Source organism: Aspergillus fischeri, genomic scaffold, assembly GCF_000149645.3.
Source record: "Aspergillus fischeri NRRL 181 1099437636259 genomic scaffold, whole genome shotgun sequence".
Taxonomy (NCBI): domain Eukaryota; kingdom Fungi; phylum Ascomycota; class Eurotiomycetes; order Eurotiales; family Aspergillaceae; genus Aspergillus; species Aspergillus fischeri.
Window position 1 is genome coordinate 862200 of NW_001509766.1, and position 20708 is coordinate 882907.

General features: G+C 49.1%; 7 protein-coding genes and 3 non-coding genes across 10 annotated transcripts, besides 2 other annotated features; 5 read left to right on the forward strand and 5 right to left on the reverse strand.

Annotated features, from left to right (window-relative positions):
- Positions 1–903: 903 nt before the first annotated feature.
- Positions 904–930: a microsatellite.
- A 520-nt stretch (positions 931–1450) lies between these two features.
- Positions 1451–1505: a microsatellite.
- A 1075-nt stretch (positions 1506–2580) lies between these two features.
- Positions 2581–3481, reverse strand: NFIA_114990 (TRAPP complex core subunit BET3; the record flags this gene model as incomplete). The annotated part of the gene is made up of 4 exons (XM_001262862.1): positions 2581–2700; positions 2778–2969; positions 3049–3268; positions 3444–3481. 4 exons carry the CDS (start codon positions 3479–3481, stop codon positions 2581–2583), a joined length of 570 nt encoding a protein of 189 aa, XP_001262863.1.
- Positions 3482–3868: 387 nt separating this feature from the next.
- On the forward strand, positions 3869–5184 carry NFIA_115000 (WD40 repeat domain-containing protein; the record flags this gene model as incomplete). The annotated part of the gene is made up of 5 exons (XM_001262863.1): positions 3869–4012; positions 4076–4121; positions 4175–4255; positions 4320–5075; positions 5132–5184. The coding sequence occupies 5 exons, from the start codon at positions 3869–3871 to the stop codon at positions 5182–5184; spliced, it is 1080 nt and encodes a 359-aa protein (XP_001262864.1).
- Positions 5185–6919: 1735 nt separating this feature from the next.
- Positions 6920–8019, forward strand: NFIA_115010 (uncharacterized protein; the record flags this gene model as incomplete). The annotated part of the gene is made up of 3 exons (XM_001262864.1): positions 6920–7382; positions 7445–7752; positions 7807–8019. 3 exons carry the CDS (start codon positions 6920–6922, stop codon positions 8017–8019), a joined length of 984 nt encoding a protein of 327 aa, XP_001262865.1.
- A 532-nt stretch (positions 8020–8551) lies between these two features.
- On the forward strand, positions 8552–12024 carry NFIA_115020 (putative ER glycosyl hydrolase (Edem); the record flags this gene model as incomplete). Its single annotated transcript, XM_001262865.1, has 4 exons — positions 8552–8637; positions 8748–9118; positions 9187–9752; positions 9811–12024. The coding sequence occupies 4 exons, from the start codon at positions 8552–8554 to the stop codon at positions 12022–12024; spliced, it is 3237 nt and encodes a 1078-aa protein (XP_001262866.1).
- Positions 12025–12900: 876 nt separating this feature from the next.
- NFIA_115030 (gamma-glutamylcyclotransferase family protein) lies at positions 12901–13653 on the forward strand (the record flags this gene model as incomplete). Its single annotated transcript, XM_001262866.1, has 1 exon — positions 12901–13653. One exon carries the CDS (start codon positions 12901–12903, stop codon positions 13651–13653), a length of 753 nt encoding a protein of 250 aa, XP_001262867.1.
- A 603-nt stretch (positions 13654–14256) lies between these two features.
- On the reverse strand, positions 14257–14966 carry NFIA_115040 (adenine phosphoribosyltransferase APT1; the record flags this gene model as incomplete). Its single annotated transcript, XM_001262867.1, has 2 exons — positions 14257–14414; positions 14471–14966. The coding sequence occupies 2 exons, from the start codon at positions 14964–14966 to the stop codon at positions 14257–14259; spliced, it is 654 nt and encodes a 217-aa protein (XP_001262868.1).
- Positions 14967–17552: 2586 nt separating this feature from the next.
- On the reverse strand, positions 17553–17625 carry NFIA_115050. Its single transcript has one exon. It is a non-coding gene; the product is annotated as a tRNA-Lys (tRNA).
- A 404-nt stretch (positions 17626–18029) lies between these two features.
- Positions 18030–18102, reverse strand: NFIA_115060. The gene has a single exon. It is a non-coding gene; the product is annotated as a tRNA-Lys (tRNA).
- Positions 18103–18176: 74 nt separating this feature from the next.
- NFIA_115070 lies at positions 18177–18249 on the reverse strand. The gene has a single exon. It is a non-coding gene; the product is annotated as a tRNA-Lys (tRNA).
- A 654-nt stretch (positions 18250–18903) lies between these two features.
- Positions 18904–20644, forward strand: NFIA_115080 (uncharacterized protein; the record flags this gene model as incomplete). The annotated part of the gene is made up of 2 exons (XM_001262868.1): positions 18904–19053; positions 19256–20644. 2 exons carry the CDS (start codon positions 18904–18906, stop codon positions 20642–20644), a joined length of 1539 nt encoding a protein of 512 aa, XP_001262869.1.
- Between the last annotated feature and the right edge of the window lie 64 nt (positions 20645–20708).

Here is a 20708-nt window from a genome sequence, read left to right on the forward strand (position 1 = left end):
CTTTAGGGGAGGCAGGTCAAATCATGCCCCGACGGGCACCACTTGGGGAGAAAAAGAGAACGGAAGGAAAGAATTCAAGACGGAAATACCTCGACGAGCTCTGGAAGAGAGAGATGATGGTGGATTCGGCAAATCCGGCCGATCTTACGAGGAAACGGTTTGAGAGAGAGGAGGAGGAGGGGGGAAAAGAGGCGAAGGTTAGGACAAGGTGTGAAGCGGTGGATCTGAGGTGATCTGGTGGGTGGGAGGACGTGGATATCCAGCGCGGTTCCTGGAGGTGGTGCTGGGCTTTCCCTTACCCTTCAGTGGCACGTCGGCTGGGCGTAAATCGCTTGTTCGGCGCGGATTAACTTGGGCGGAACTCGGCGGGAGGGCTGGGAGATGCTGCCTTCTCGCGTATTTCTGAGCATGCAACCCAGAGAGGCGAAGAAACGGGACTCCGTTGATACTTTACAAAGCGAGAATGGTAAGAAAAAAATTAAGGCGATAAGCACTTGATGGATGACAACAAGAAATAACAGAGGGTCTAAGTTTTTGAGATCATTGAGATCGAGTCTCAAATGAGACTCATCAATAAATTTGATGAGGGAAGAACCAAGTAAAGAAAAGAGAGGAAAGTGGCAGGTTGGAACATCTGGATGTATCGACGCGGATGATTCTCGCAAAATCATTGTTCCGAATATGCAACAGTTGTTATACATTGTAATGGAAGCATAACAGTGAGCGATTTCTCCATGATTTAGAAAATAAGCTGGTGGAAACAGTATGGAGCAATAGCAGGAGACAGATGAAATATTATTATCATTGCAGAGAAGTTATCATCTTGGCGTGCAACTACATATAACAGTCCGGAAGTCTGCTGAAGAAATAAAGATGTATTGAGAATACATTACCAGTGGCTAGGAACTGTCAGTAATGAACTGTCAGTAATACCCGCAGGCACATAGGGTACCACTAGGCAGAGGAGCTATTTAGCAGACTATGAGATGGATACTTTGTGGCTATCATATCGAATCAGACATGTACAGCTTTAAACTTATTTCGGACGTTGAGATGTCAAGTTTGTCTTGTGGCAATCCTCTGTTTCTTCGCGATGTCCTAGGAGGTATCTACATTGTAGATGTCATCAGATGACAGGTGCTTTTCCCCAGACACAATGATCATACCACAGGAAACCGCTCCTCATCATATCTTTGCCCAATCAGTTCATGTGGTAGTACAAGCATTGTCATGAATGTCCGCAGAGTGGTTTGCCAATTTCTAATTCATCATTTCGTTTTGAATCTCCACAGAATCTGCATCCGTGAATGGTTCCATATCCCGCCGTGTATTGACATTTCAGGCTTTCCAGCTAACTATTAAGGTTGACAATGGCGATCATCTAGAAAGAAGCCTAGCCCCAGTTAGGGGTTATCTTTCCTAGAAGGAAGCCAATATGATGTTATCAGCCAAAGTAAAAATTAGAAGAAAAAATAATAATAATAAAACAAAATTAAAAATAAAAAAGTAAGGATTATCAACTGTCTTATTTCAGGCACCTAAGGTTGTATCTGGGCCTACACCAGTGTTTCTGAAACTTTCCTGAATTCTTTGCATGATCGTACCTCTAACATATCATGATCTAACCAATGGTTTTGGTCAGTGGCTGTCAGGTCACTGATGCAGCCCCCTAGCAACGTCAATCCATATTGTATACATTGCCTTTGCAGTCCCTCGTCCGCCTTTTACATAATTGGAAACTTGCGCCTCCAAGAATCAAATCGAAGAAAAGGCACGCAGCTGTTGAAGCACAGACCAAAGCCGAAGAGGAGGCGATAACAAAGCTCCGAGAGGCACTGAGACTGGCATCCATACCCAATATTCGACCACTGTCTGTATACAAACCCATCGAATCGGGCGCAGCTTTCAGCAGCGAGACCTTCTATTGCTTGTTACGGGGAGACTAATTTGTGTCCAAACTGTGAAGATTGAGGAGAACGGAAACAACACAGAGAAGACCGGTGGTTAGACGAGAGCTGTCTGAGACAGCTGCCAGGAAGGCACTGGTCGTTCCAAATAAGGAAGTCATCCTAATGTCAGGCCAGGGTCGTAAGCGAAGCGCGGTCTCCCTAGACTAGTATATACGCATCTTCCGGGAAGGTGATTCTACATGGGGAATCATCAGTGTGACTTTTGCCAATGTAGCTAGTAGCTGCATGGGTCTACTTCGCTAGGAAGTCAGTCAGAGCGTCGGGTAGAATACTTCCAATGATCCCCAGCATACATCAATAGGTTGATGTGCTAGATGGCTGCATCTGTGCTCTCTCAAACCGCCACCTATTTATATGGTTAAGCATTGTCAAGTATGCCGGGACGGAAATGTTGTTTAGTTGAATTCAACTTTGAATCGCGATTTCCATAGCGTGAGGCATATCCCTCGTATTGGAAGCGCCGGCTGAGTTTCGGCCAGCCCCGAAGAACAAGTGGTTATTTTTCCATAGTCGTAATTGCATATGCATGAAATGATTCGAATTGCATAAATCCAGAACACCAGACGCCCTGATAGTCTAAAAGTGCCCCATTCCAATGCTCGACTTCAGATCATTCCTCATCAGGCGGCATCTCATCCTCGATGTATCGGACCAATGAAACTCGCATCTCCGTGGTGTCATCACCTCTTAAAACATCGCTGACAAAGTGGGCCTCGATCTGCATTTGAACCTAAGAGGGACGTCAGAAATCCAGCTGCTAGAAGAGCTAACATTCATGCATATGCCCGCCTCCTGGCTGCGTCTTACCATTTCCAGTGCGCCTCTTAAAACACCGCACAAAATATTGGAGAACCACAGTTCATCTTGTGCTCTTCCATCGTCCGGGAGCTCCACAAAGTCCGCAAGAGGATTTTCGTCGAAAACGAGAGAAAACTGATTGTTATCGCTCGTCCAGTTCGTGACTGTAGGCGTGATATTCAGGAAGATCTTGAACCCAACCTATTCCCGCGGAAATCGTCAGTAACCACGTCACTATTTATGTTCATGCAAACTTCATGCAGAGATGGCCATCTCATACCTTCGAGATCATATCTGCCGTCTCTCGGAAGTTGGCGCATCGGCCCATACCAGACTTCGCCAGGTAATCTTCAATCAGTCGCATACCGATATTATAGCCCATCTTGTCCAGCTGTTTGTTGACCTCTTGATAGTTGCTATCGTAGTCCTGACATAATTGCGCGACAATTGTTCCATACGTCAAGGTAACCAGCTCCGCATTAACCTTGTCAACTCTCGTCCTAATATTGGCAGCATCAGTTGATGCACTTCCCTCCAACAAATTTCTCAGGCTGCAAATAAGAGTTTCCAGGGTAGGCAGAGGCGCTCAGCTTACTGACTTCCAGAGCCTATGTTGGGTTGGTTAGCCAAGGTACTCAACATTCGGATGCGACAACACAAAACAATCAGACTCACTCTTCACCAATCCGGGACACCTTCGTGGAGGACGACATGTCTAGCTTTGCATCCAAATGTTTTCAGATCCGATAGAGTGATCTGTTCCTCGACCAGCCTGAAGGTTCTATGATTCAGTTTGAGACAGTTGTCGAATGTGGATAATCTACACTCCCGCTAGAGTCGGTGGATCAATAAAGCATGCAGGCGGAGTTATACTGTGTACTATGGGTCCGCGGGTTAGCGGCTAACGCGTCTAATATACCTTAGGGCGCCTGTGGGAACTCGCGCAAAAGACAAACTACTCAATGACGGTAGACTATTCTTGAATATATCCATTTCCAATTGCCGATCGAACTGTTGTTTTTTTCCTTGTTCCCATCTTGTTGTTTTCTGTATTAGCTTAGGTTTCTCACAATATCCAGTCAACACGTTCTGTCGCAGTGATGTCGGGAGAGAAAAGACCAGCACAGGCAGCCTTTGGCTCCTCAAATCAACTTGTCGTCAAACGAAAGAAGTCCGACGGGGATATCAATGCTGGGACGGCTGTTGTGAAATCCTCATCTCAGAATGGAACTCTTGTGCAAGCAGTATGTGGCCCCTGGACTGCTGCTCAGCAAGATTGAAGAGCTCTTTATTGATCACTATGGCAGATTCCTCGCACCAGCGGGCTTGACGCCCCCATTATGGAGCTGACAGGTGAGACAGAAGGCTAGAACGGCTTGGATTTTGCATTAATACCGCATTCGCAGGTCATTCTGGCGAGGTCTTCACCGTGCGATTTGACCCCACAGCACAGCACATTGCGTCTGGCTCGATGGATCGGTCTATATGTGAGTCGCAACTGAAGCTCAGCATTCTACTAAGCACGACTGACGCTTCTTCTACCAACGACAGTACTTTGGAACACATATGGGCAATGCGAGAATTATGGCGTTCTGACCGGCCATCGAGGGGCGATCCTGGATTTGCAATGGTCGAGAGATTCACGGGCGATTTTTTCCGCATCGGCGGATATGACACTAGCGAGCTGGGACTTGGAAACTGGGCAGAGAATACGACGCCACGTTGGGCACGAGGAGATCATAAATTGTCTTGACATCAGCAAACGAGGCCAGGAGCTCCTGGTTAGCGCGAGCGACGACGGTTGCATAGGGATTTGGGACCCACGACAAAAGCATGCTATTGAATACCTCGAAACAGAGCTTCCCATCACCGCAGTAGCTCTGTCGGAAGCAGGAAACGAAATCTACAGTGGAGGCATTGATAATACAATTCACGTCTGGGACTTGCGAAAGAAGTCTGTTGTGTACTCCATGGCTGGCCATACGGACACCGTCACGTCCCTGCAGATTTCGCCGGACTCGCAGACCCTGCTTTCCAACTCTCATGACTCAACGGTGCGCACTTGGGATATTCGGCCCTTCGCTCCCACAAATCGACACATCAGAACATACGATGGTGCCCCGATGGGGCTGGAGAAGAACCTGATCAGGGCAAGCTGGGATCCAAAGGGTGAAAAGATTGCAGCTGGTAGCGGCGATCGAAGTGTTGTGGTCTGGGACTTCAGGACTGGGAAACTTCTATATAAGCTTCCTGGACACAAAGGCACCGTCAACGACGTGCGCTTCTCGCCGAATAATGAGCCCATAAGTGAGTCACACCGAATCTGTTTCATGCCTTCTCCAGTGGCTAACCCTGTCGCGCAGTTGTATCTGGATCGTCAGACCGGACGCTCATGCTTGGTGAGCTCGGAAAATAAAAATGACCCTCTGCTAGAATCAAAAGATATCCTATATTTCTTGCATGCTGGACTACGCGCATGATTTGCTCCTTAGCGTCACGAGCCGAATGTCACCACTCCAGGTGGTGTCACGTTTCGAACGTCTTCCCCTGAAATCCTACTCACGTGGCCGCATGAAGTGCTACTCTCTTCGGCGATATGGCAAGCTCTTCTGCTTATTGGTCGCGCAATCTACAGAAAAATATTCAATTCACGTTCATCCTTTTTATACTCTCAGAGACGGGTTGAGTCAAGGCTTGGAAGGCTTGGCAAGGAGCTGTAAGACATCAAAGGGCAGGACACTTTGTAAGTCATAGCTGGCTTTTGAGAGCAAGAACTGGTATGTTTGTTCTCATGGTGTCTGTCAACGTCGAAAGCATATCAATCTAATCTGATAGTCTGGGCCATGTATACACAATTTGTGCATCTAGTTAGCATGAGCCTCACGCAAGCAACCCTGAGGATACTACACATTTGTTGATTGCAGTGTATTCTACTCTTTTGAAGCTGGATATCTTCTCCGTCCGGAGTACTCAATAGCAGAACAAGCTCCGGAGTACTTTCCGTCTGCATGATTACTGAGCTTATTTATAATTAATGGTAATAAGTGGCTCGATGACCATTGGCCAGTAGTTCTGGAGATTATTGAGGCTTTGAGAGCTGTTCTGAAACATTTGGTGCCTCGTGCCGGGGTTTTAGAGACAGGTGAAGCTACACCCCCTATCTATCTATATCTAGCACGTTTCTCGATCTTTTCGGTCTCAGTATGCTCAGAATTATAGAGAGTGGGCTGAGAAAATATCAGAGAACAGACGCCATTTAGACCATCGGAGGACAACTGCTATCATCATCATCCCAGAATAGATCCATGAGAATCATTGATCAAGGTCATGGTCCGGTCATACGTAGACAGGTGGGTCTATCAGGGGTTGTCTATATTCTAGTCGCACTAGTCTGGGCCCCTCCGCTATTAATGGCTGCAACTTTACCTGCTCTAACGATCATCTAGGGCCAGGCTGGATGTGCTGTTCCAAGATTCTTGGCCCTTGGGCTTCTGTGCTTCTGTCTTTTCTTTCCTGAGTCTCATCCTGTTGACGCTTCTGTTTCTTTCATCTCCTCTCTCAATTCACCTTGACATCTTTGTTTATAGTCCATACGTTATTATAATCCACCAGCTTCCAGACACCGCTGAGCGGCCAGGTGCTCCTCTTTCTCCTCAAATCTTTTCGCAATTCGAGATATACCAATTCAGTTAACCCTTACAACTCAATAAATTGTCTCTCTAAGTACTCCGACTTTCGAAATCTTGGCTTGGAGCGAAAGATCCGGATCCATACTTTATGTTGCCCCTCCAGGTGCTCCCAATCGCTACGTCTTTCCTTTTGTCTATAGTTGTAGAACATTGGTAATACGCTCATTATACTCACCCACAAACCTCGTCGATATCGGATTGCAGGTTTTGCATACAAAGCGTGATCAGCTCAGCGGTTTTCGTCGCAGTCCAAGCCCGCTTCGCTTCTGCTCACGGGGTGTGCGCAACGGATGCGGAAGTCGGTTAGGGGATGCATACCATCAAAAGCCGAGTCGACTTTTTGTTCAAGAAGCTTGGTATACATAAACAAGGGCCTTGAGATTTAAGATCAATCAGTTATTCTTTCGTTCTTGACCTTTCAATCGCCCCCGATGCTTCATCCGCCTGATTGGTTTTAACGAAATGGAACCGCCTCGAGTATCAACAACACAGCAGACTAAGCCTTCACATTCATCGCTCAATTCAACGTCCCGCCGAAACGGCAGCAACCGAACAATTTCACATCTTCAAATCGAGGGTCAAGGTCCTGAATATGGCGCTGGACGCCAGGAACCTCATACCCCGGGCGAATCTACAGCGCCGGGTGATTCTGGCTTAAATGTTACTGTCTCTCCAGATACACCACCTATGCCGCATATTCCAGTCAACCTGCCACGTCCTGCTGACAGTTCGGATTCGAACGGCGAATGGCCGTCCGACGCTCGCTCAACAAGACAAACCCAATTTGAGGGGTCACGCAGAGAAGCTGCTCGCTCTAGTCAGCAGAAAAGATCGTGCATGCCAACCCTCAGAGACAGGAGTATAAGGAGGCGGCTATACACATTGATCCCAGCCACAGTCTTCCTGCTCGCTATTATCGCTTTCTGTAAGATTGTTCCCGGTTCGCTCTTGCTCTTTCAGCTCAATTGGTGCTAACACAATGCCTAGACCTTGCAATACACTCTGCGACACACCTCGGTCAAGAAATTCATATTCTGTTGATCTTCATGATCTTGATTCTCTCCATCATCTTCTGTCATGCTTTGATTCGCTTCGCTATGGAGATCTTGCAGGACCCAAGGTCTACTGTTGCGAGGAATCGGATACCCAGTAGAGTAGGCCCAATGGGATATGCTCAGCCAGATCGCCCCATTCAGGTCACGCTTGCGGGAGATGAGGAGGCTTTGGTCGACGGCGCCGTACGAGAAAAGGTCACGACTCCCCCTCCAGCATATGGTCTATGGAGAAGTAGTGTGGTGAGTGTCTAACCCATCTCCTTGGCATTGTCCTGGCCATTAACACGTTCTCAGAGAATTAACCCTGATCTCCTCTATTGGCGGCGTGTAGAGGACGATGAACTTCCACCCGCAGCCGTCAACGGCCCGCAAAGGAGGTCGAACAGGAACCCTTCAGTTCCTAGACCTCCTAGTTACACATCCGATGATGGTGTCGATTACGTGATTCAAGCTCAACCACGGCCTTTGGCTGCCCGACGTGATACGGAAGATCCAGTGCGTCAGTAAGGCATCGCGTCCGACTTAACTCGCCCATGGCGTGCTGTTTACTTCTCTGCTTTGAAGATGTTTTGGCATAGCGCATTTTGTTACTCGAGATATCCCATGTTGAGACTTTTTTCATTGCATCAGTATATTTAGTTTAGAGCGAACATTCCATGCAGCTGCTCAGTCACTGTCGGCATCAAAAAAAATAAAAATTATAAAGACCAGTTCTCGGATCCTTTGCGAGTGTTTTCCAGCTTGTGCTACAGATCAGATAAATTATAGATAGTGCTTGCGCTGCTGTCGTATATGGAAACGGCATATCTGGCCTTCAGTAATCTGTCTTAGCCAAGCGCCAGCTTTAAAGTTGGTGCGGGATGGACTTGAATCTCACGTGCGACATTATTCTTGCCACGAAACAACATTTCTTCAAGTCTCGAGGGGCCCTCGATAAATCCGGTAGTACCTCCGAGACCTCTGACTTATCTGACGAGAAGAGAAATTCAGGTTCCCATGTCATCTGCGGCTGGTTCGCTTCTGCGGTAATGCGCTCGGGATGTTGGAGCTTACAGATGTTCGGCCTTCGGTCAGCATGCATGATATGGGTCTCACTCCTGTCGCTATGGCTCGCCATGGCTCAGGGTATGAGGACTTATCAGATAAATGAACTCAGGTATTTCTGTCTGGTAGACTTGTTTCCGTTTCGCCTTGCAATGAGCGCCACGCTGATCAAATCAATGAGCTCAATTCAGGAAAGAGACCGAGCACATGTTCTACCATGGATTCGAGAATTATATGAAATACGCGTTTCCGGAAGACGAACTGCGTCCGTTATCCTGTCGTCCGCTTGTTCGCGATCGTGATAACCCCTCGAATGCTGAGCTCAACGACGTCCTGGGAAATTACTCCCTTACCCTGATTGACAGCCTGTCCTCGTTGGCGATATTGTCGTCTAGTCCGGATGAAGGCGAGAGAGCTTGGAACCACTTCCAAGACGGGGTGAGGGATTTTGTTAAGCTATACGGGGACGGCTCGGATGGCCCTGCTGGTCAGGGTGAACGGGCAAGGGGATTCGATCTTGACAGCAAAGTACAAGTCTTTGAAACTGTCATTCGAGGGCTAGGTACGGAGCTTCTGTTCTGTCAATGGTGATGAAACGGCTATTGTGTCTGACATGAGTTTCTGGTATAGGTGGATTGCTCAGTGCTCATCTTTTCGCCGTTGGTGACCTTCCAATCACCAGATATACTCCTCCAGAACCGGAAGCCACCTTCGCCAAGGCATGGAATAAATCAGCGTTTCCAGGACATGACCATGGGATCAAGTGGACAAACGGATTTGTATACGATGGTCAGCTTCTCCGGCTCGCTGCTGATCTGGCAAAACGCCTTCTACCTGCCTTTTATACGGACACTGGTCTTCCATACCCTCGAGTGAATCTGCGGTACGGCGTTCAACGGCGCCCGTTCTATGCGAATTCGCCGTTGAATGCAGACAAACAATGCCATGGGCCTGATCGTGAGGTCTGTCGAGAAGACCGTCAGCGCGCTCCTTCAGAAACCACGGAAACTTGCAGTGCGGGTGCAGGCAGCCTAGTTCTCGAGTTTACGGTTCTGAGCAGGCTCACCGGAGATGGTCGATACGAAGAACTTGCTAAGAGAGCATTTTGGGCTGTTTGGACGCGAAGAAGTGACATTGGATTGATCGGTTCCGGAATAGATGCGGAATCAGGTCGTTGGGTTCATTCTTATACCGGGGTATGATTTTCTCTGAGACCTGTTTAACTGAGTACCCACTGATCACCGATGACTGTAGATTGGCGCTGGCATCGACAGCTTTTTTGAGTACGCTTTCAAATCGTATGTCCTGCTCTCGTCGGGACAACGCTCCTCGCATGATCCCAGGAGTCCCTGGCAGGTCCTGGATGGTTACTTCCCACCGTTGACTGAATATGAGCACTCAGCGGAAGCGTTCCTGCGCGTGTGGGAAGAGGCTCATGCGGCTATCAAACGGCATCTATATCGAGGGGAGGGTTATCAACATCCGCATGTGATCCAAGGCGATATTTTTACCGGCGCAACACGGGCATTCTGGATCGATAGCCTGAGTGCTTTCTATCCAGGTCTTCTTTCGATAGCAGGGGAGCTGGACGAGGCCATAGCTATACACCTTTTGACGACAGCAGTCTGGACCCGATTTTCTGGCCTTCCTGAAAGATGGAACGTTGCCACCGGGAACATTGAGGGTGAGCTTGCTTGGTACGGTGGCCGTCCAGAGTTCATTGAGTCCACATACTACATATATCGGGCCACCAAGGATCCGTGGTATCTCCATGTTGGCGAAATGGTACTCCGGGATCTCAAACGCCGGTGTTGGACGAAGTGCGGCTGGGCCGGTCTTCAGGACGTCCGCAACGGAGAGTTGAACGATCGAATGGAGAGTTTCTTTTTGGGAGAGACTGCCAAATATCTGTTTCTCCTATATCACCCCGACCATCCTTTGAATAACATGGATCGGCCCTTTGTCTTCTCAACCGAGGGTCACCCGCTGATTATACCAACACGTACCAGTTCCAGCACTCATCAGCCTAGGAAGCAGGCGCAGCATGAAGAGCCGGTCAATCTACCGGTTTGCCAGTTGGCACCTGAGCCACCGACATTCGGTCTATCCTCAACGGCTGCGCGTCCTGACGTTTTCCATGCTGCAACTTTGGCTCGTTTGCACCTAATGCCGAGCAGAGGCCCAACCGAAGGGCCTATTCTAGACTATGCGCATGACCATCCTAGTGTGACAGTGTCTGATCTATCGTCGCCGACCAACTACACGTATTACCCGTGGACTCTTCCACCTGAATTGGTGCCATTCAATGCAACAAGCTCGCCGATGACCTCGCGACCGACACTCGACATCTCTTTCCCAGCCATTCCGGGTATGGTCATGGGTCCCGGGTCAATTGAGCGGGTTCGGGATGGCATTTTCATCAAGAACATCGGAGGCCTTCGATTGAGCATGGTTCAGGATGTGCCGTCGCTCGACGTGACAGGGAAGGCGAGCCAGGATGATTTCCGTGTGCAGGTGATTAACAATGTGCCTTTGGGCAAAGATGAGAAGGTATACCTCTCACGAGAAATCACCTTTGATATCCTCGATCCCACTGATCCCAATTTCACTCGGATGCGCGACTCTGCCATGATTGACATCGTCATTGACGTAATGCCAGAGCTTCTCCGTCGAGGAAATGATTCGAATGGTAGTCGCGAACGAGGTGCTGCGGAGCGTAGTGAGAACCATGTCATCCAAAAAAACGCATCCGTCGACGACAAAATCGGGAGCGTCGACCCTTCGACCTCCGGAATGAAGAACGTGTTCTCATCTCTAATGGACACAGTGTCTGCACTCCTGCGAGACGAGGATCCGGGGTTGACGACCCAATCACCCTCGAGAAAGTCGTCCATTGTACGGCTGAGCCTGCCAGCTGCCGTATCTAGCGGTGCAGGCTCGGCTCCCGTCCCAGAGGTGGAGGACGCCTCTATTGTTTCCATCTCGGGGGAGCCGTCTAAAAGTCGCCTGTCGTGGTCCACAATTTACTTTGCCGATGAGATCTGTGACCGTCGAATCTTACGGGAGATTGCTCAAAGTCATCAAGTCCTGGTCATCAAACGAGGCGGGTGCAGCTTCTCTCAAAAACTGCGCAACATTGCCGCTTACCCACCTTCCCGACACGCCCTCAAGCTTGTCATTGTGGTTGATTACGATGAGAACACGTTCGCGGAGTCTTCAACGTCCACACCTCCCCCTTCTGCAGGTCTGGCCGCCATTCGCGCTGAACCATTTCTTATCCGGCCGTTATTAGACGAGCCGCAAATGACCGCAGGAGGGCTTCCCCGTCGCCATCCTATTAGCATGGTGATGGTTGGCGGCGGCGAGGAAACGTATGAGTTACTGCTACGAGCGACAGGTGTTGGCATAAAGCGACGCTATTCGGTCCGCTCTCAGGGCATACCGATCAATAATCTGTACATAGTCTGAAGATGTGCATAGACATCCACCCAATACAACAAGGATATACGACTCCACCGACGACCGATGATCCTCACGACGTCGGAACCATTCCGGAACTCATCAGAACCCCGGTCTATGTTCTTGGTCCTCTTGAGGATTCGGATTCCTTCTCAGGCTTCTACCGTGTACGTTGGAGGTCTTGAGTGATGTTTACGATATACGAACGTTTAGAGTCCAATAGGCAACGGGACAAAGCGCATTGACAGGCACGCTCTATATACAGGGGGACTTGGATAGGTCCCTGAGAAATTTTGCTACAGTAAGCCAAATGCTATCGGTTGCGACGCATAACAGTAAACAGTTGTAGAGCCCATAGGACAAATCGGACAGGCCTTCGAGATATGGCGGCCGCAAGCAGAAGGGTATCGATCGCGACAAATGATGTTGGCAACACATCATATCAGTCCAAATAAGCCAGAGAAATCAAGGAACAACTCCAAGATACATAAGTATTCGGCTGTTATCTTTAGTGTCCGTGTACCACTCGAGTGGTAGCACTAACAAAATCATTGTCCAGATCGAGCCTATCGTATGGACTGAGGAATGGCCGGTTAGTTGTGGCAACAATGTTCCTTGTACCTTATCGACGGACCCACGTCTCCCTCCGATCCGATAGGAAGGTAAGGCGTCGATTAGGTAATCAGGTACTAGAATCCGACGACCAAATTGCATTCTGATTGGTAAATGGCGCAACCCCAGATCCACTCAGTTTTTAATCTCTGGCCCTCGGCATTATCGAAAGTTGACTCCTCATTCTCCTCGACTCCATTCATCTGTCATCTAGTCAAACTAAGAGGTACACTATCACCGTCATCTAAAGAGGTACTTCTAGAAAACCCCACCATGCAGGTTCAATCTCCCACCGAGACCGCCGCGGTCGACACCACACTCCTAAAAGACGAGACCATCTCCACAACGGTCGCAGTACCCGAAACGTCCCCTCCCCCGACCCCCCGACCCCTCTACTTCGCGTACGGCTCCAACCTCTCCTTCACACAGATGCGCCTCCGCTGTAGACACAACCCCGACCTCTCCTCGAAGCCCGTTGCCATCGCCCGGCTGGACCACTGGCGGTGGATGATTTGTCAGGCCGGATATGCGAACGTATTGCCGCCGGAGGGACTGCGTATCGGGCGCCAGCTCAGCGAGGGGGACGAGGTTCCCGTGTCTGGGGCTGAGAATGCCGTGTTCGGGATATTGTATGAGATGGATCCGGAGGATGAGTTCTTGCTCGATGGGTATGAGGGTGTGGATCATGCGGCGGGGCCGTCGAGGCTTGGAGAGAAGGTGCCTGTTGAGATTCGGCCGAGGGAGCAGGGGCTTGGGGAATATAATAAGTGGTATTTGCCGGCGACGGTGACGCGGTGGCTGGATGAGGAGCAGCGCGTGTTGAGGATGGGTGCGACTGCGGTGGCGGAGTCCGGGCCGCAGGTCACGACGGTGTTAGTGTATGTGGATGAAGAGCGGGTGCGGCTGGGGTTCCCCAGGGATGAGTACATCCCGCGCATGAACCGGGCGATTCGGGAGGCCGAGTCGATCGGGTTCCCGAAGCGCTGGGCAGACGAGGTTATGAGGAAATCGATACCGTTGAATTAGTTTCGGATCTTGAGTCTGGCCTGCACGAGTCTACCGAGTTACGATACCAGGTATAAGTTGCAATCTAAACGAGCAGATGCATTGGTTCACAGGTATATAGCAAGATATATGTCTATCAGGTGTATCAAGATTGCAATTCTTTCAAAGCTGACCCGTAGCTGTAGATCCAGGCACGAAAACTCTCTGCCCTCTCAGGCGATACAGGAGCTGCATAGAAGCCAAGCACTTGTGCTCGAGCCTCAGCAAACTTCTGCAATACCATGGCGGAGCAGAATCGGCTCTTTTGTAGGGACTCAAACACATCAAAATCGACCCGCAAGCATTTGATTTGCGGATGGTACTGTACTGCGTCGTAGGGCCAAGCTCCACCCGACGTAAGTGGCTGCTGTATCTCGGAGATTTTTCAGACCAGTCGACAACCCACTCCATTAGTGTCCACCCCTTCGAGACGGTCGAGTTCAAAAGCGGACCAACTTTTTTCGACGATCATTTGTTTTGTTTGTGAATGTTCATTTTAGCACATTAGCGACAAAGGAAGTTGGGTGCGAGATCATTAAATAGAAGGCACTTTAATCCAGTCATGCCCGATTGTCAGACAGACAATCACTGATATTTACTCTCCTGGCCGGAGAGAAGAGTGTACACCGGGGCAGGGAGCTTATCCCGTCCATTGAGGAACTCCAGTTCCAGGATAAAGATGAATCCCATGAGCTCTCCGCCCATTTTCCTGATCAGCTCTCCGGCAGCGTAGGCAGACCCGCCTGTGACCACGTCAACGGATGATGAAGATTATTTTCCTGAAACAAATCAAACTCACCAGTTGCGATAATGTCATCGACAACGATAACCTTCTGGCCAGGCTTGATGGCGTCGGCTTGCATCTGGAAAAAGTCCTGGCCGTACTCCTTCTCGTAGCCTTGGGTCTCACAAGGGCCGGGCAGCTTGCCCTTCTTGCGAACAGGGACAAAGCTAGCGCCAAGTCTCAAGGCCAAGCTGGGGCCGAAAAGGAAGCCTCGAGCCTCCAGTCCAACGATAACATCGGGCTTCTGGTTACCGTGGGTTTCGAGGATGTGCAGTTCGAGGCAACGGAGGAGGGCTTCATGCAGGGTCGGATCGGCGAAGATAGGAAGGATATCCTCGAAGAGAATGCCAGGAGAGGGGAAATCGGGGAATTGGCGCAGAGCGGCGCGGAGTCTTACTTTAAGACCGGAGAGTTCGGTGGTGCGGGAGGGATGGGAGGAGGGGTGTCCGGCGACTTGGGTGGCGGCGGCATCTGGAGTTTGCGTGGATTGAGAGGGAGTTGACTGGGACATGGTGAAGAAGAGAGAGAGGGAAAGAAGAGGAGAAGGGAACAAGGAAGGGGCCGATAAAAAGGAGACGAGGTATTATAAAAATAAATAAATAAAAAAAAGAGAGAGAAGCACAGGGGATGAGGGGTGAGGGAGATCGGAGGAGGAAAAGGGAAAAAAAAAAAAGTGTAAAAATAAGTCTAGACGGATGTGATAAGCCCAAAAAAAATATGCAATGATCGCTAGGGGTGGGATGGATGTATTGGATTTACACAGTTACAATTTCACTTCTCTTTCATTTCAATCTCGGTCTCGACCTCAAATCATGTTATAAACATAAACTATAATGATGGATGTGTGATTTGAACTCTATCTACATCAGAATCTATGTATATGTGTTTTTTAGGAATCTCAAGGGCTTCATCGTTGGAAAAGCAGCAAGAGGGAAAACTTAACCATCCACACCGAGTACAAAAGTACATCCAGAACGGTACCTTACCTATGGGAACAAACCCCTCGGATTCCTCTTCTTTGAAGATCAATCATACATCAAGAACCCCTCCATCAATAATATATGATTGCAACAGGCAGCAGAGTCTAGAATCCCTCCTTGTCCGTCAATTAATATATTGACCATCAGCCCATCTACCGGGATAGAGAGAGTGTATTAGCAGACACTCCTGCTGGATTTTCCTATCCATTTCTCCTCATTATAATTTGTAAGAGGCAAGCGCCATGCCACCTTTTGAGACACGACAGATCACTTTTCTGCCCCTCTTCATGGATTAGTCTATGTCTCTATCTATCAAAGAATGCCATAACATGAAAAGACTACATGATGCACTAGATTCAAAAGCCCCCTCCCCTCATCTGCGCCTGGAACATTTCCCACCTTCTAGACCTTCGTCTTCCATGCTGTGACTCGAAGGATTGGCGATGTGAACTGATGCTATATTGATTCCTGATACTGTATCTCAATCGACATATCAGAGATCCATGGTCAATCATTACTTTCGCCCCCGTCCTTGAGACGTATCTGTACAGTGTCCATCAACTTGCGGTCTGAATTGTGGATCTTAGGGACTGATTCCTCCGCTAGTACTCCGTACTGCGAATTCTACTCCCTCAATTGTTGTCTTCCGGTCTATCTAGTGGAGGGTCAGGCTAGTGCACTCTGAAAGTATGCTCGGACTGAAAATCGTCACTTAAGTTACTCAACAATTTAATATGCCTTCTCCACTTCCGCCAGCCACTAGATAATTGTTGTGGTATTGTTGCATTGGCTGCATCGGACGAGTACCACCAATGAGACCAAGACTGCTAGCTACGTTTGCATGCTAGTATTGGATGTCTCCTACTGATGTGTAGTAGCGGAAACTTGGATTTATCTTCCCAACATCTATAAACGTCTGTAGATGTCTGATTATGTATGACCAATCGTGATTCATCAATACTGCCTCACTCTTCATCGTCTCCAGATTGTCTGCATTCAATTTGCATGATGAAGTGATACATGGTTCGGCAAGCGGATGCATACCATATATGATCCTTTTAAAGGTAAATACAATGTCTAGAGGCCATCGTGGCATCCGGAAAGCATGAGAGGGAGGACATAGAATTTATCAAGGAATCGCCCCCCATTGGTATCGTACAACTTGTGGCTTGCAGCTCAGATCGCGCTCGTATGCTGACAAGGACAGCTTGTCCACTTCAAATGGATTAATATCCGCTGAACACGCGTCTTAGCGTCTAGCAAGGGTTCATCGTCCATCGTGCAACGCTCGGATTATCCGAATGGACTGGCTTCTCTCATTTTCGCGCTATGGAATCTAGTCTCCTCGCCAGACCACTTCAGGAAGCCATCATTGTTCTTCCAACTCGGTTCCGGTCAATATGTGGTTAGAATGGTAGGGATACTTGATTATCGTATGCAACCGGCTAACTCCTACTGGTATTCCATTAATGAAGAGGAACTCCGTACATGTGCTTAACACTTTACAATCAATTGCTAGCTGGCATGTGCGAGATCCACTGTTCTGCATATGCCTTGCCCTGTAACAACAATAACAGTCCATGTCATTTGAACAATTCAGGGCAAAAGCAAGGTGGCAGAAGTAAACATTATGCAGAGGGTCCTGTACTGACTGGTATGACATCCGTGAAGCCTGTCGCTGTGCTACCGTGCTACATACCTCATACATACAGACTTGTGGTTACAGCAATGTCCCCGCCCTGCAGCGGCTGCAGCCATCATGCATTTCTTGAGTTCTGTGCACACTACTCATGTGTGGCGTACATGGGGCTCTTGGTTGTAGCCGTATCACAGGCAATCCGATGTTCGGAACACTTATGAGGTCAGACCTTTGTTACTTTGACTTCTTCCAGGGTTATTTCTGTTTATTCCTGCCTGTCTTCATGTATAGTGTCGATCCTTTCGGCACGCTTTCGTTTAATAGTTGCGAAGCAAGGTACTGAACAGGACAGCATCGCAAGTCAGGGGCTGGCGATGAAGAACGCATACATACCCCTCTACCCCTCCTACCCTACTCTCCAACTTGGTCCATTTTGATCGGTGGACAAAATGCTGAGCTGACATCAGGCAAAAAAGACAGCCGAACGCGGGGGTCGAACCCGCAACCTTGAGATTAAGAGTCTCACGCTCTACCGATTGAGCTAGCCCGGCGGCTGCTTTAGTGGTAGCGCGACGGCTAAAGTAGTCCAGGAGGGCACACTGAGCGCTACCCAAAATTATCCTAGTGTTACGGCTGTCGAGCCATTTGACGGCGGGATTAGAAACCATACTAGGTCATCAGTTTCTTTGAGCTACTGTAATCTGGGGCATCTGTTGTCATTTGAGGCCTCGAGCCCAGGGGTCCTGGCGTTCTCCTCCATACTTCCTACTCCAGCCTGATGATGGCTTGACGACGCGAGGGCAGCCCGTTTTGACTGCGTGTGACACATCGAGTTTCCTCAATCCTCAACAGTTAGCCCATTGATGGTTCAATGCGGGAGAGGGGTAGGATCGGATTTGTAACAGTCAGAGGTTGTCCACGATATGGACTCCAAAAAAGGAAAGCAAAAAAACGAAGCCGAACGCGGGGGTCGAACCCGCAGCCTTGAGATTAAGAGTCTCACGCTCTACCGATTGAGCTAGCCCGGCCGCTGCTTTAGTGCGGCGGCAAATTGATTGTCTATCAGAACAGCCGATATACATCAACAATAAGCAAAAATGAAAGCCGAACGCGGGGGTCGAACCCGCAACCTTGAGATTAAGAGTCTCACGCTCTACCGATTGAGCTAGCCCGGCTGCCGCTTTAGTAACAGCCACCGAGAAATATTGCTACATAAACCAGGGCAAAGTCTGCATCGGAAGCTGGACATCATCTGAGCTCGATCATTCACAATGCCATGTTGCCCCACGGGGTGGGGTTAGAGGATTATTAACCGATGTGTAATAGCTTGTCAACTACCTTGTATCTTGTTGATTTCCGAGCAAACATAGCTCGCTTCAGCGCGATGCTAATTCGTTTTGAATGGGACTTGCGGACCGATATATATTCCCATGGCTTTGCTACCTGTCCCCGATGATCCTTAGAATTATCGAATAAGCCATAGCCTGGATGGACTATTAACACACCTAGGAGAGCCCCCAGAGAACAAATCATGCAGGAACATCATGAAGAGGATTTGTCAGAGCAAGCATACCTGGCAGATTGTCCGCGACCTTGGACGCTATACTTGCTGAGCGAGCATATGCCACGTGATACAGGCGCACGGACCATCTCGCTTAGAAGTACGCTAAAACAGCTTCAGGCATCAGTACAAAAACCACGTTTTCTCTCTCCTTCTCACTGCTTCTTTATAATTTTTCAAGCCGCACTTCTGGGTCAATCAGAATGTGCTACATGAGACCGTTAGATGTGCAGTCTCTTACCTAGTAAATATATTCGCTCAGAGCAAAATGTCACCCGCCTCTGCTGTCAATGAACTGCAGCAGGATCTGCAGCTGCAGACTCTGGCTCGATCTTTCGAAGCTCTCTTGCTTACCATTCAACGCCTAGGCTGCAAAGAAAGAGATCTGCATCGGAGGCTGAAATATGCACATGATGAGGTAAATTCTATTCCCACCTGCGTTTCTTGTTGCCAGTACCCATCCCCTGTTGTCTCAAATGACGAGAAAATTAGCTCTAGATCAGGAGTCGCTTCTGCGGCGGTGACGGATAAAGTCATGTATTATCTGATGAGACTTTGAATAACCTCTGTTGTTGATTGCATTTTCCGAATCACACATATGCTGACATCATGTGCAATAGTACCTCAAGTTAGCAAATCAACTTCCTAATGGAACCAATACACACACCAAGATCGTTGCGGAGAAGATACTTGGTCGACATCCCGAATACGAACCCTTCCATAACCAATCCCTAAATCCCCTGGATGTAATCAAGGCACTTGCAGACTCTGGAAACGTAGGAAGCGAGGCACTTACTGCCATAAAGGAAGGACTGGAATGCTGCAGATCAATAAACCGCCCCGACAATGATAAGCAGCTTTCCGAAGTCAATTCATGTTATGTTGCGACCAGGGCTGGCGTATCAGGCAACTTAGAAAAAGACTTCACCACCAAGGGCACGCAGGGAAGTTTGCGTTGTCCCTTTTCGAAGCCTAACAATAAGCCCTCTGAAAGTGGGGAGTCTAACGGGATTGAGGATGCCTTTGTTACCCAGAACGGTGATAAGTGCGGGCACGAGGACCTCGATCCCATTAAAGCTGAACAGAATGATAGACGCTCTAGTTTAACGACATCCGCAAAGTCGAGTTCAACCAGATGCCCTGTTTCTAGGTGTCCTATCAGATTCATGGACAAGCATAGTCCGGAGGAGATTGCCGACTATGTTGAGAGACACAAGCATGAGATCCCGCGCAGCCATGCAATATGCGTTCAACGGTACCAGAAAGATTCTCAAACGATGCGGCAGCTTGACGCAAAGTATGGTAATCTTATCAGTATGATCCAAGGCTTGTCAGTCAAACATCAAGCGTTCCTGCCAGGCCATAGCCAGGATGGCGCGCCAGCATCCAGTTCGTCTGCTGAACGAGTCGAAAAATGGGCAGAAGACGTTGGAGTGGAAGCGCCTGAGCAAGAAACACTCAGCTCTGCCAACGAACAAGTAGCACCAGGCGCAGACGATGATGACGAGAGAAAGGGACGTTTCGACCGTCCTTTGCGCGAGGTGCGTGTTGGCGAATCCCCAAGCAGGCCTTGGGGTATACCGGTTCCAGTTTCCCAACCTTCTTTCACACCTGCCATGCACTCGCCGCCTACTCCGCCCTCAGACTCTACCAAACAGCCATTGAAAGAGCCATCTGACCTTCCTGCCACTGCGGAGCCTGCCAAAGTTTCATCTGGCATGAGAACTGGTCGGTGTCCTTTCGGCCATGATGCTCCCAAAGCGAACGACCCAAGGCACGGTCTGGAGATTGAAACCGTCTGTAACGAAACAAGCAAGAGCGAAGCCGCAGACACCCCTCGGCCCCCTCACGAAGATAGCGCGGACGGTTATTTTCATGCTGCCCAAATCAACCCAACCTCGTCTGCAAAAGTCGTCTTCAATGGACCGGTTTTCTTCGGGTTCTCACCGGAGCAGACTGCATCGTTCCTGCACAAATTGGGCAATACAGTGCCAAGCAAGCCATCATAACTCCAGAGATATCTCAGCAGTCGACTCCTGCAGAGCTGTCACTTGCTTCCCTGCTCGAAGTACG